The sequence below is a fragment of the Spodoptera frugiperda genome, chromosome 31 (genome assembly GCF_023101765.2).
Source record: "Spodoptera frugiperda isolate SF20-4 chromosome 31, AGI-APGP_CSIRO_Sfru_2.0, whole genome shotgun sequence".
NCBI classification, from domain to species: Eukaryota; Metazoa; Arthropoda; class Insecta; order Lepidoptera; family Noctuidae; genus Spodoptera; species Spodoptera frugiperda.
This window is the reverse complement of record NC_064242.1, coordinates 3,184,111-3,198,108: the sequence shown is the minus strand read 5'-3', so window position 1 is coordinate 3,198,108 and position 13,998 is coordinate 3,184,111. Positions and strand designations below refer to the sequence as shown.

Genomic DNA, 13,998 nt, shown 5'->3' with positions numbered 1-13,998 from the left:
GATGGTTAACGGCGATGCTTCCTTTACCCCGAAGATTCCAATCCAAATCACAACACAATACACATTTGCACGCAAACATTCAAGCAGGATGTTTGCAAAGCATATGGTGTTGTACTTGTAATCCCATCATTAATTGCGAAGCTGGATTTGATGGTTGATTGGTATCTTGTGATATTTTGCAGATAGCACGTTGATAATTACTGAGCGTATTTCGGTTTTTCGAAAATTTCTAAGTGGTAGCACTGAGTCTGAAAATGTGCTTAGTATATGGCAATAGGCTCACTCCCCCATTACTATGATAATTTGATATTTTTATCCAAAGATTTTGAGTTTGATTGTATGGATAAGTTTCAATCACTAAATATTGATTTGAATATTATTAGGTATAGATTTTGAATGAAACGACACCTTCTATTACACTAGAAAAATAATTCAAGTAAGAACCTAATAAATGGCGCGCTTGGCATAGTATTTTTGCGTCCATACATAATCAAGAAAATCTTACATCACACAACTAGAGCCGATTGAATTTTCTGATGAACAAACCTACAACAGCAGCCCATCAGACACGATGAACATTGTTTCTGAACAGGTCTGAGTGAAAAAAGAGTCCTCTCCAAATTACTTTACTCCATATAGTTTTACTTTACTCCATTCCAAATTACTTTATTCCATATAGCAAGGCAAGTTAAGGTGTATTTTATTCTATAAAAAAATATAGGTCTTAAAACATTGACGCTTAAATCAACAAAATGTATCGAACTAGGTATTTAATTATTGTAGTACCAATTATTCATTATGACAGATTTATGAAAATCAAAGAAATTAATTACTATAATTACATTAAAGTTATGCATGCATTTTGCTCAATTAGTAAGCTATAGTACTACTTAATAAAGCTGAATAGTTTGCTTGTTTGTTTGCACTTAGGTTCGAAATGAATAATTCTTTTTATGTTAGATAGTCCATTTGTTATGTTGTATTAAAAATTAAGTGAGTGAAACCACGCAGGAGTAGCTAGTAGTACGGTACAAAATATTATGTTATAGCTTGGTCGAAATAGACATTAATTCCCAACAGGCAGCTATAAGTCAGTAAAATTGATCGAAATACAATCACAAACAAAATGTAAAAATTATCTCATGTGCAAAAACGGTTTTTCACGATTTTCAGCGAAGTGGTAGACATGATGACCATATTATAACTAGGACAAACAAAAATGGTAGACCAGATATTTATTTACAAAAATGTTTCTATTCTAAGAATAGAAATATATTCGTTACAAACAAACAAAACATTTGTTTGTAATGATAGGTATAAACAAGTAGGTAATTGAATAAATTAACCATGTTTTGCAATAATAAACTTGAATTAATTGTTTTGCTAATCTTCTTACAAATTGAGTCATGATTTATTGGCCATAACTACATCGTATTTTAATAATTAACTGAAAAATTGTTCAATTATCTGTCAATTACGTACAAAAATTTGCAACTTTGTCTTGTAAGAGTAAGGAGTTAAAATAAGGCCCTATGGTACAGCACGTCTGCCAAATAACAATCTATTCCTTGGGCCTTGAAGATGCCCATCCGCCTATCGCCCATCTTTTGGGAAACCAACTCTAGCACAGTATTCCACTCACACTGATTCGCTTCGTCGTTCACGACGTTTTAACATAATTATGTTTGCCACCGAAAAGTCAGCACCGGCTTACCCACCGCTAAAAGGGCTACTGTGTGTGTAAAGGGCTTAATTTAACTTCTCTGCTTCGGAAGATTTCGACATTTAGTCCATGAACTTTATAAAAAAATACGAAATGACTGTTTGAAATTACCGAAAAAGGTCTTGGTATATCCTAAAAAATTAATGAAATAAGAGAAGAAGAAAAATAGATTTAATTTCATTTATTCAAAATTGAAAATGAAATCATTAACACTTGCAGTTTAAAATATTAATAATGTTCATATGAATGATGTTCATGGTGAAAACCTAGACGATAAACACTTTTTGTGTCGTTGTGTTTAGGAGGACCGTCAGCGGTTGGGTAATTCCTCTTAGGTGTCACAGGCACAGGTGTTGTCGCTGCTTGCTGAGCCGCCGCTGCTGCAACTGCTATTTCATAAGCAGCCCTAGTACGTTTAGCCAAATCTTCATCAATCAAATGCAACATTTTAAACGCTTTTTGAATCACCGGTGGTGTGACTGGTGCAAGGGTCATGGCAAGATTGGTAATAAATCTTTGTCTGTGAGCCTCATCTTCCAGAATATGGTTATAAAAATACCATGCTGGTTCCAAATCAACAGCATTACCTTCCAACACCTGCAACTTCTTCCACGGCCTGTGCTCATCCACATATGGAACTGGTCCATGGAATGAATTAGGATAATAGTTGGGAGCGTTCTTCATGTTAAGCCTGGTTGGTGGTGTCCCATCTCGTATATACGTCTTCTGGTACAATGGCATGTTTACCAAAATCTTGTTATTGTTTCTTCCCACACGATAATTTTGAGTGTCCCTGTAAAATACTCTTCTACCGCGGAACAAAGAATCCACCGGCCCAGGAATACCAGGCACTAAATGACCGGGATTATATACCGCTTGTTCCACATCTCTGAACTGATTTTCAACATTTTTGTTTAGTACCAACCTCCCTATAGGTACAGTGTGAAACGTGCCATTTTTCCACAGTCTTGTGACATCGAATGGATTATAATCCAGTTTTTGTATATCATGTGCCGTCATCACATCCATCTCTAGTTTCCATGCAGGATAGTCTCCTGAATCAATTGCGTTATATAAATCTCTGGTAAAGTAATCCAGGTCTACAGCTTGAATGGCGGCCGCTTGAGGTGTCGTGAGTGGTGTGAAACCCTGTTCAGTTCTGAAATTGAATCTCACATAATGCGTCTCTCCATGTTTATTTGCAAGCTCAAAAGTATGAATGGGGAAAGCATCCATCATTCTGTATCCATTCGGAATACCATAATCAGACAATGACCAAAATAAGAAGTGAATACCCGTTGGCCTTAATACTACCCTGTCATAAACGGTCGTGAAGTCAATCAAACCAGTCTGAGGATTTCTCTTTAGTGCATGTGCTACATCTAAAAACGCCAATGGGTCTCTATATAGGTAGACAGGTATGGATAAACATAAGATATCTAGGTTTCCCTCTTTCGTGTAAAATTTGACGGACAGTCCCCTCGGTTCTCTACCAAGATCAGTGCCTCCCATGTTTTGTAATGCAGGTGAGAATCTGACGACCAGCGGTGTTTTCTTCCCCTCTCCATTAAACACATCAGCGTATGTATACTTAGAGACATCGTGCGTAACTTCGAAGTAGCCGAAAGCTCCTGTACCCTTGGCGTGTACCACACGTTCTGGTATTCTCTCGCCATCATTTGTGGAGAAATTGTCTATAAACAGCTGGTTGTTAAATTGATCAGAGTTAATTGACACGGTGTCACGAATATCAACTGGATCTCCTGCGTTTTTGGTCCAAAGTCCTATTGGGTGCTGAAAATGACGTGTAACAAGGTCAGTTATTGTTATGCAATTTGGATTTTCTTCAACGTTATAATTCAAGGCTCTCACTGTAAAAGCTGTCGGGGCTTGAAACTTGTACAGCAATCTTCACTGATAATTTATTTGCGCAAGCCAACAAGCCAAATTATTATTTTCAGTTATAAATTTTAAATCACCTTTTGGTACACGTTAAATAATATTATTAATTCTTACTATTTTTAAATGTCTGTATTGATGTTCAACATTTAAAAATACAAAATTGTGTATAAACCAAATTTTTACTCACAGGGTGTTCCTTCTTGAAATCCAATAGCTGCCTTTGGGCGGGTTGATATGTGACATTTACGTAATCATCACTTTTCACATGTATTATTATAAAAAGCAAATACACTAGAATCGACTTCATTGTGGTATCGATTATTAGTACCTGTCGTTCAAACTGACGACTAATATTTTGCTTTTATACCGATTTTTAGTCATTAATAATATACCTAATTACCAAATGAATCCGTTGTAGTAATAAATTATCATTATTACAAATAAGTAGGTACAACCGCTGTTTTTTCCTACCGGGAGCGTCGAACAAAAATATTGAAATCATGTAATTGACAGGAAGTATGATTTACATATTATATAACTGATTTATTATATGGTTCTTCATATACCTATCTGTAAATAGAATTTCATACTTTTATATTTAGCTTGAGTTCTTGTTTGTTTGATTGTGTCATATTTAACCCCTTCCTGACGTCGTATCGACCTGATATTTGGTACAAACTCTTAATTTTGAAGACCTTACAATATGACTTTATTAAAACGTTTATCATAAAAATATATAGTTAGTTAAAAATAAATAGTAAATAGCAGTAATTATAGTAGTAAAGATATAATTATTATATGCATGTGCAACAAGAATGGGTCGGGTCGCCCAGTAAAATACCACTCTCTCATAGGATATCCGAGAAAAGTATGTTGGGATTTATATTTTGAATCCAGTTTGTTATATTAATAAAAAAATAAAATAAAAAAATGAATAATAATAATATAATAATTTATAAATGAGAGTTCGGAATATCTAAGCAATTAATTTTCTCACAATAAAGAAGTTTTATTAGTCGCACTATCATTCAGGGTCACACTTTTGGAAACTTTCAGAAAATAGCAATTATTCGTTCGTACATTAGAAATGTGCTCCCCGAAAATAATGGTTAAAAAATAATTCATGAATTTCCAGCATCACGAACAATTTTTTTACGCAATGAAGAAAAGTAAATTGTATATACTAAGAAATAAAATACTATACAATGCACACTAGTTTATAAAATCGATTGAAGCAGTAAAACAATAAAATATTTAATCAATAAAAATATAGATTTGCATTTTTTTTATAATCACAGCAGCAACTAATAGAACTTTTTACATACAAACAATATAAAAAATTCTTCTCATTCCAATGATTTGTTAGTTTATTGCTGATTTTACATGATCGGGTACCAGTCGTCTTTTACACTATCCGACAAATGTCGGATATCAGGAGCCGACACTGACAAGTTGAGATTAAAAAAAAGCTGATTGTGTAGTTTCTCGAAAAAAGCCGATAAATTGAATGTTAGCATGCTATCAAATGTCATTTAATGGTGATAGTCATGCTCATGATGAATACCCAATCGGTAAACACTTTTTGTGTCGTTATGTTTAGGAGGTCCTTCCGCGGATGGGGTATTCCTCTTGGGTGTTACAGTCGCATCAGTTGCTCTGGCTGCTTGTTGAGCCGCCGACGCTGCTGCAACCCCTACTTCATAAACAGCCCTAGTACGTTTAGCTAAATCTTCATCAATCAAATGTAAAATTTTAAACGCTCTTTGTACCACCGGTGGTGTGACTGGCACGAGACTCCCGCCAAGATTGGTAATAAATCTCTCTCTGTGAGCCTCATCTTCAAGAATATAGTTGTAAAAATACCATGCTGGTTCCAAATCGACAGCATTATTTTCTAATACATGCAACTTCTTCCACGGTCTGTGCTCATCCACATATGGAACTGGTCCATGGAATGAATTAGGATAATAATTGGGAACGTTCCTCATGTTAAGTTTAGTCGGTGGTCTCCCATCTCGTACATACGTCTTCTCGTACAGTGGCATGTTTACTAAAATCTTATCATGGTTTCTTCCCAGACGGTAATTTTGAGCATCGTTATAGAACATTCTTCTACCATGGAACAAAAAGTCCACCGGCCCAGGAATACCAGGCACTAAATTTGCGGGATTATATGCGGCTTCTTCGACATCCCTAAAGTGATTCCCAACATGTTTATTTAATACCAAGCGCCCAATCGGCACGGTGTGGAACGTGCCATTCTTCCACAGTCTTGAGACATCGAATGGATTGTAATCTAGTTTTTGTATATCATGTGCCGTCATCACATCCATCTCTAGTTTCCATGCAGGATAGTCTCCTGAACCAATTGCGTTATATAAATCTCTGGTAAAGTAATCCAGGTCTACAGCTTGAATGGCGGCCGCTTGCGGTGTTGTCAGTGCTGAGAAACCTTGTTCAGTTCTGAAATTGAATCTTACATAGTGGGTCTCTCCATGTTCGTTTGAAAGCTCATAAGTATGAATGGGGAAAGCATCCATCTTTCTGTATCCATCTGGAATACCATAATCAGACAATAACCAAAAGAAGAAATGAATCCCTGCTGGTTTTAATGTTAATATGTCATAAAGACTCGTGAAGTCCATCAAACCAGTCTGAGGATTTTTTTTAAGTGCATGTATTACATCTATAAACGATAAAGGATCGTTATATAGATAGACGGGTACTGATAAAGATAGAAGATCTAAGTTGCCGTCTTTTGTGTATAATTTTACTGACATTGCTTTCAGTTCTCTGAAGACTTCACTGCCCCCTAAGCTCTGAATTGCTGTTGAGAATCTAACAACCACCGGTGTTTTCTTTCCCACTTCATTGAACACATCAGCATATGTATATTTGGAGACATCGTGCTTAACTTCGAAGTAGCCAAAGGCTCCTGTACCCTTGGCGTGTACCACACGTTCTGGTATTCTCTCGCCATCAAACGTCGATAATGAGTCTATAAACAGCTGATTGTCGAATTGATCGGAGTTAATCGTTATGGTGTCACGAATTTCCACTGGATCTCCTGCGTTTTTGGTCCACAATCCTATCGGGTGCTGAAAATAAAATTAAAACCATGTAGCCAGACCACGTATACTCTTATGTATCTTACATCTTTAGAAGTTATTGTTAAAGTAAAAAAAAATGTTACGGGATACAAGCGTACTCATAGGCAAAATGATATCTGTCACTGTACCGGTTACTGTATCAAATTTTATTGAAATCGGGTCATTAGTTTGAGCGCCTCAAAAAGGCACCAGACCTCCACAGATGGGGCCCGGTAGAAATAAAATTACTTTACATAAGTAAGTAAGAGTTTGACACTCTTTCTTGCCTTGTCATTGGATGATTCTGATGATGACTGTTAGACAAATAGATGTTTTCACATTTATAAATTAAGGAGATTATTATTACGTCAAAAATTCAGAATACGAAAAGTAAAGGTATGTTCTACTTACTAGATGTTCCTTCTTGAAATCATATAGTTGCCTTTGAGCGGGTTGATATGTGACGTTTACGTAATCATCACTCCTCACGTGTATTATCAGAAAGAAGAGATGCGCTACAATCGTCCTCATGGTGATTTGTTTGCACCTATCTTCAGAACTTTGGTCTTCATATTCTTTTATACTTACCGGTAAGTAAATAATTGCCTATAAATCCATTATGATGATTATGATGAACAATATTAGAACATAGAGCCGCAGAAACTTTTTTTTCGTTAGGCCTCCATTAGTCCATTAGGTAATACATGCCTCATTTCTTGCACGGTTCTCTACATATTTTTTTTATAAAATTACTTTTTTTAAATTATTTAGTTCAAAAGTACATATATTATGTACTTACACATTTTGACATTTATTTATTTATTTAAGAACAAAAGAAAGAGAAAGAAATACATTGAGTTAAGAACGATACAAAGCAATAAGAAGTTGACAAAGCTCATATTTTATTTACAACATCACATCATATCACATCAACAACCTAGTAGTGGCCACTGCTGACCAAACCACGTAGTCATTTTTTGAGCTAAAATCGTCAAATGATTCCTACTACCCTGGTTAAAGTAAAAGGGAGCATCAGACTCTTCCTGGCTAAAAACCACCCTGTTCCAATTTCTTTTTCGAGCTGGAGCCCAAATAACCTCTGCTGTTGTCCGCAGATAGCCTGGTCTTCTGACAGGACATTTTTTTTTTCAGGACAAAATTTCAATACAAAATACAATGAATCCTAAAAATATGGCGCGTAAATCAATAAGTCATCAATAATAATCGAGGAACTTACTTAAATCTATTTTGTTGTATATGTATAATATACAACAATACAGGTTAATTGCATTTAAGCTATGCCTGTGGCGTTGTTCAAGTAATATAATAAGATCTACTTATTTATATCAGGATGAAAGACTCTAATAAGAATAAGGCTGTTATCTGGGAAAGTCCATTACAAATGTGGCTAGGGGCTTAAAATGTTTTTTTTTTTAACGTATTGTTTAGTCTTTATACGGTTAATACTGGTAAAATAATTTATAATGATTCTTAATATCACTTAAACCACCTTTGTAAAAAGAAATTATTATAAATCAACCATAACGTAAAAACAGTCCACAGCGTCTTCATTTTCTTCTGTCTTTGCTACTGCAATTGACGCTACCTTTCTGTGTTGTGTAAGAATGAGTTTCACATTCATTTTTTTCCTGCAACATAGGGTGAAATTGAACATATGTACGTAGTATTGAATAGCTTAGACTTTTAATCGTTTCAGTTGTTTTAAGGCTATTGATTACAAACAAACATACAAAAATATTGTATTTACCGTGTTAGCTATTGGTAGCTAATCGATTAATGAAGTTAAAACTATTGTGTTCTATTTGTAAGTTAATTAAATACAAAGTAAATTAAGAAGCATTTTCAATTAATCAAATGCACTTGAAATTATTTTAAGTTTTTTGTCAGTCCATCCGTTTAGAACTAAGCACTTAAGGAAATTATAGATTTGCATGTAAAAACAAGGAGAATAGGAACTCGAATATTCGTTCATACCTACTTTGTTGTCGATTGGCTGGTAAAAACGCATCTGGCAGGTACATTTAAGTATCATGATATGACTATGAAATGACATGACACTAAAAATCACATCTAACTCACGTAAATTAATGGAAACACAGCAATAATGCCAAACTTATGGGCGGCTGCCCATAAGCTTTTTTTTAAGGGGAGAGGGAGTGTCAGACCATTACTGACTAAAAACCACCCCGTTCCTACTCCTGATTTTTGAGCCGGAGCTCCCGTAAACCCGTTAGGTAGTCCGCAGCTCCGGAGTTGCCCATAAGCTTGGCATTACGTTACTTTAGCTGCATTCTATATGCAGAAACATGATAATATTTACGTAAGTTGAAAACGACCCGAATGCAGTTAATTAGAAGTCGGTCCAGTTTGTTGAGCAGATTTGCATTCAGGTCGTAGCAACAGATATCAGCGTAATTAATAATGGAGAAAATAAAGCTCTGCGCCACAAAGTTAGAAACAGAAGACGGATATATTTTTTTTTTTTGATTCTGCAAAATCACCGCCTTGGCCGAGGCGAGAGGGAGTGTCCGACTCTTACTGACTAAAAACCACCCCGTTCCTTCTCCTGCTTTCCCAGAGCCGGAGCTCCGCTAACCCGCCAGACAGTCCGAAACTCCCATATTCGGTAAGCACCTATGTCAGGCGGTAGATGAGAACATCTCTCAAGCACTTCCTCAAACAGGAGACTTACCGCTGCAATGACAACAAGCCCAGAGCTGGTGATTTTAATAATAAATATGATAAATACGAATGTTTGTGACTTTGTGTTTGTGTGTACGGTATGTCTTTTACTCAATTGCTGAAAGGATTGAGATAAAATTTGGAACAGGGTAGATTATTGGCCAAACCAATGTTTTCATTTGCAAAGAAAAAATATAGAAAAAAATGATTAGAAGAATTTCGGCGTTGATAATCTAATACTATTTTAATTAACAGTACGCAAAAGCGTACAGTTCATTCTACTAATTTATAATGTGTAGCTGTCAAACATAACATTAAAAAAAACCAAAACAAAATGTGCGCGGAAAACGATGAAATAAAATAAAGGCCACATAGAGACACAAATAAGTATATTAATGATATGAATAAAGCTATATAACGGAGGATAGAACACAAATCAAAAACGAGAGAACATAAATAATACAGCAATTTGTCTATTCTTCACCTGTGCAAGCAAAAATTTTACTTAGTTGTATTTCAAAACAATAAAATCATTAACATTGCATAGATTTAATAATAGCAAACAGCAGTGTTTGCTATTATTAAATCTATCAATGATGATCCATGAAGACATGTTCTTGATGAATACCCAATCGATAAATACTTTTTGTGTCGTTATGTTTAGGTGGACCTTCCGCAGTTGGGTAATTCCGCTTAGGACTTGGATCAGTTGCTTTGGCTGCTGCTTGTTGAGCCGCTGACACTGCTGCAACCGCTACTTCATAAGCAGCCCTAGTACGTTTAGCCAAATCTTCATCAATCAAGTGTAAAATCTTAAAAACTCTTTGTATCACCGGTGGTGTAACTGGCACGAGACTCGCGGCAAGATTGGCAATAAACCTCTGTTTGTGAGCTTCGTCTTCCAGAATATAGTTATAGAAATACCATAAGGGTTCCAAATCAACAGCATTACTTTCTAATACATGCAACTTCTTCCACGGTCTGTGCTCATCCACATATGGAACTGGTCCATGGAATGAATTAGGATAATAGTTGGGAGCGTTCTTCATGTTAAGTTTAGTCGGTGGTCTCCCATCTCGTACATACGACTTCTCGTACAGTGGCATGTTTACCAAAATCTTATTATTGTTTCTTCCCAGACGATAATTTTGAGTGTCCCTATAGAATATTCTTCTACCGCGAAACAAAAAGTCTACCGGCCCAGGAATACCAGGCACTAAATGGCCGGGATTATATGCCGCTTGTTCGACATCTCTGAACTGATTTTCAACATTTTTGTTTAGTACCAACCTCCCTATAGGTACAGTGTGAAACGTGCCATTCTTCCACAGTCTTGTGACATCGAATGGATTATAATCCAGTTTTTGTATATCATGTGCCGTCATCACATCCATCTCTAGTTTCCATGCAGGATAGTCTCCTGAATCAATTGCGTTATATAAATCTCTGGTAAAGTAATCCAGGTCTACAGCTTGAATGGCGGCCGCTTGCGGTGTTGTGAGTGCTGAAAAACCCTGTTCAGTTCTGAAATTGAACCTCACATAATGCGTCTCTCCATGTATATTTGAAAGTTCAAAAGTATGAATGGGAAAAGCATCCATTTTTCTGTATCCATCCGGAACGCCATAATCAGATAACATCCAAAAGAACTGGTGAAGATTTGAAGGTTTTAATGTTATAATATCATAAAAGCTCGTGAAGTCCCTCAAATTTGTTTGAGGATTTCTCTTAGTACCATGTGCCAGACTTGGTAATTCCCCTGGGTCTCTATATAGGTAGACAGGTAGTGATGCACATAAAATATCCAGGTTGCCGTCTTCCGTATAAAATTTTATCGCCATTCCCTTAACTTCTCTGGCGAGTTCACTACCTCCCGCGTTTTGTAATACACTTGAGAATCTGACGACCAACGGTGTTTTCTTCCCCACTTCATTGAACACATCAGCGTATGTATACTTGGAGACATCGTGCGTGACTTCGAAGTAGCCGAAGGCTCCTGTACCCTTGGCGTGTACCACACGTTCAGGTATTCTCTCGCCATCAAACGTCGATAATGAGTCTATTAACAGTTGGTTGTCGAATTGATCGGAGTTAATCGTTATGGTGTCACGAATTTCCACTGGATCTCCTGCGTTTTTGGTCCACAGTCCTATTGGGTGCTGAAAACAAATTAATATCATATAATCAGATTTTATACTCGCTTATAATAATAATGATAGCTAAATGTTACCTAAAACTGTTTACAATTTTTTTGAAATAGATTTTTTTATTTAGACGTGATAGCGTAATATCATTTTAAACGTATGTAGTTCTTTATTATATTATTGTTAAAATACAAAAGCAGGTACGTATGTTACTTACTGGATGTTCCTTCTTGAAATCATATAACTGCCTTTGGGCGGGTTGATATGTGACGTTTACGTATTCATCACTTTTCACGTATAATATCAGACAGAAGAGAAACGCTATAATCGTCTTCATGGTGGTATTGCCTGTTCTTGACTTAGAAACAAATGATTGAATTTTTCTTTTATATAGGCAAGTAAATAAACATAAATCACTCATGAGAAGTATAATGAACACTCTACAATAATGTAGTACGGCCTCAATCCTTTTTTTCAGTTATCGCTTCCATTAGTTACAATAACTTACCTACTCAATTCGGGGCATGGTTCTTTATGCTTTTAATAAGATGATTATGATCCACAATATAACATTTAACCTTCAATCAAGAGCATCTCACAGAATTTTTGGCAAGAAGGATTTAAGGGGTGCATATTATAAGATTTATTTATTGAAATTATATTTTAATGACCGTAAAGGTATTTAAAAGTTCCGTAGCAATCCGTGTCAGCATTTGCTCCGAGACTCATAAAATTGCTGCCTAAAGTGTTATAAGACTGATCACTTCTGTCAATCACCTTTTGAAATGTATCTGAACTTCTCAAGTAGACTAACATTCTTTGGATAGTTCTATAAGCACGCAGTAAGTCTATCTATCTATCGGGTAGACGTACTCTATCGTACTTATCGCGTCATCACTTACCATCAGGTAAGATAGCGGTCAAACATTGACCCATTAAACGTAAAAAAATAATCTTTTTGCATACTTTGAATGCAGGAACTATTGTAATATAGGAACAGGACAAATGTAAATAGTAAGGTTTAAAAGACGCAAAAAAATAAATAATAAAGGAGCATTTTTATTGCATACAAATTCAATTTACATCACAAATAACTATTAAAAACGAAACTAAATTAACCAATTATGACTAAGGAATTTCTTTAGTATTGTGTTTTGGATCCTCCTGAGATGTTGGAATATTTCTGGGGTAGTCAAGCGAAATGTATGCATAGATCAAAATAGGGAATAACACAGCTACTTCTTGGGCAACCAGCGCTACTTCAAAAGCAGCCTTGACACGAGTAGCTAAATCCTCATCAATTAAAAACAAAAGCTTCAGAATACATTGGATTTTTTTTTTTTGATTTATATTGAAGGCTGAGTCACCCTCGTCCGTAGGAGAGCACCCATAAAAATGAATCCCTACACGTGGCCTCTGGGTGGTGCTAACCAGGTGACACTTTGGTGGTAGGCTTCGGCCGACGGCATTATGACCACCCACCGAGCAAAACCGTATCGCCAAGCGGCCTAGCCGTGTTCCGCCACGATGCTCGGTGACGCCGTATGAGAGGATGGGTCGAAATGTTTGTTCCACTATGGGTAGACCAGTCTGGCGCGCGCTGGTGTGGCTGCCTCGGGTGGTCAATCGCGGAGGGTAGCGGGATCCGAGGCACGGTGCACCGCTGGCCGACCGCAGATAGTTGGGGGCCCAATTAACGTGCTAGCCACACGTGAAAGGCTGCCCCACCATCTAGCGAAAAATTCCATGGATACGCCATCGTGCCGGTTGGCGACCGGACGAGAGGGCCCGATGGACATTCATGGGGGGGCTCGGGCGTCCCCGCAGTCTCCAGGCTGGCCTCCCATTGATGTAGCTAACTCGGCTCTCGAAGGATCTCGGCGGATGTGGCGGTACAAGTCAGCAGATTGGGATGGGATGCGATCTTTCTTTGCATCCTATCCTTGGCGGCCTGTTTGCTTCTCATCCAGTGACCCGTCAGCTTGTGCGGATGCCGTAGCGGGGGTGCTGCGTCAGGGCATGGAATACTACATCCCATTCTCGGACGCAGCATCTTTCGGTGGCACTCGTCCATGGTGTGATGCCGACTGCGGACGTGCTGAGGCGCGAAAGCATGCGGCATACTTGGCATGGGCGGATGCCAGGTACCGTAAGGCTGGCGATACTCCTCAGAAGAAGAGAGCCTTCAACCGGGCTGCCAAGTCATGCAAAAAGGCATTGCGGATGGCTCGGTTCAACCACATTGGCCGAATAGGGAACAAACTGGCTTCCTACCCAGCGGGCAGTAAAGCGTTTTGGTCCCTGGCCAAGGCGGTTGAATCGAACTTCTGCCGCCCCTCACTGCCGCCTCTCCTGGGGTCTGACGGGACGCTGGCTCACACCGCAGTAGAGAAAGCGAACTTGTTTGCTTCTCTATTTGCGGAGTCTTCACGTCGTG

General features: G+C 37.5%; 3 protein-coding genes across 3 annotated transcripts; all 3 read right to left on the bottom strand.

The window, feature by feature from the left end:
- Positions 1–1,951: 1,951 nt before the first annotated feature.
- LOC118276021 (peroxisomal catalase 1-like) lies at positions 1,952–3,932 on the bottom strand. Its single transcript, XM_035594149.2, has 2 exons — positions 3,813–3,932; positions 1,952–3,517 (listed from the first exon to the last, which is right to left on the bottom strand). Exons 1-2 carry the CDS (start codon positions 3,930–3,932, stop codon positions 1,952–1,954), a joined length of 1,686 nt encoding a protein of 561 aa, XP_035450042.2.
- A 1,013-nt stretch (positions 3,933–4,945) lies between these two features.
- LOC118276022 (catalase-like) lies at positions 4,946–7,245 on the bottom strand. The gene is made up of 2 exons (XM_035594150.2): positions 7,126–7,245; positions 4,946–6,723 (listed from the first exon to the last, which is right to left on the bottom strand). The coding sequence occupies exons 1-2, from the start codon at positions 7,243–7,245 to the stop codon at positions 5,158–5,160; spliced, it is 1,686 nt and encodes a 561-aa protein (XP_035450043.2). The 3' UTR covers positions 4,946–5,157.
- A 2,762-nt stretch (positions 7,246–10,007) lies between these two features.
- On the bottom strand, positions 10,008–11,898 carry LOC118276023 (catalase-like). Its single transcript, XM_035594152.2, has 2 exons — positions 11,779–11,898; positions 10,008–11,576 (listed from the first exon to the last, which is right to left on the bottom strand). Exons 1-2 carry the CDS (start codon positions 11,896–11,898, stop codon positions 10,008–10,010), a joined length of 1,689 nt encoding a protein of 562 aa, XP_035450045.2.
- Positions 11,899–13,998: the final 2,100 nt, after the last annotated feature.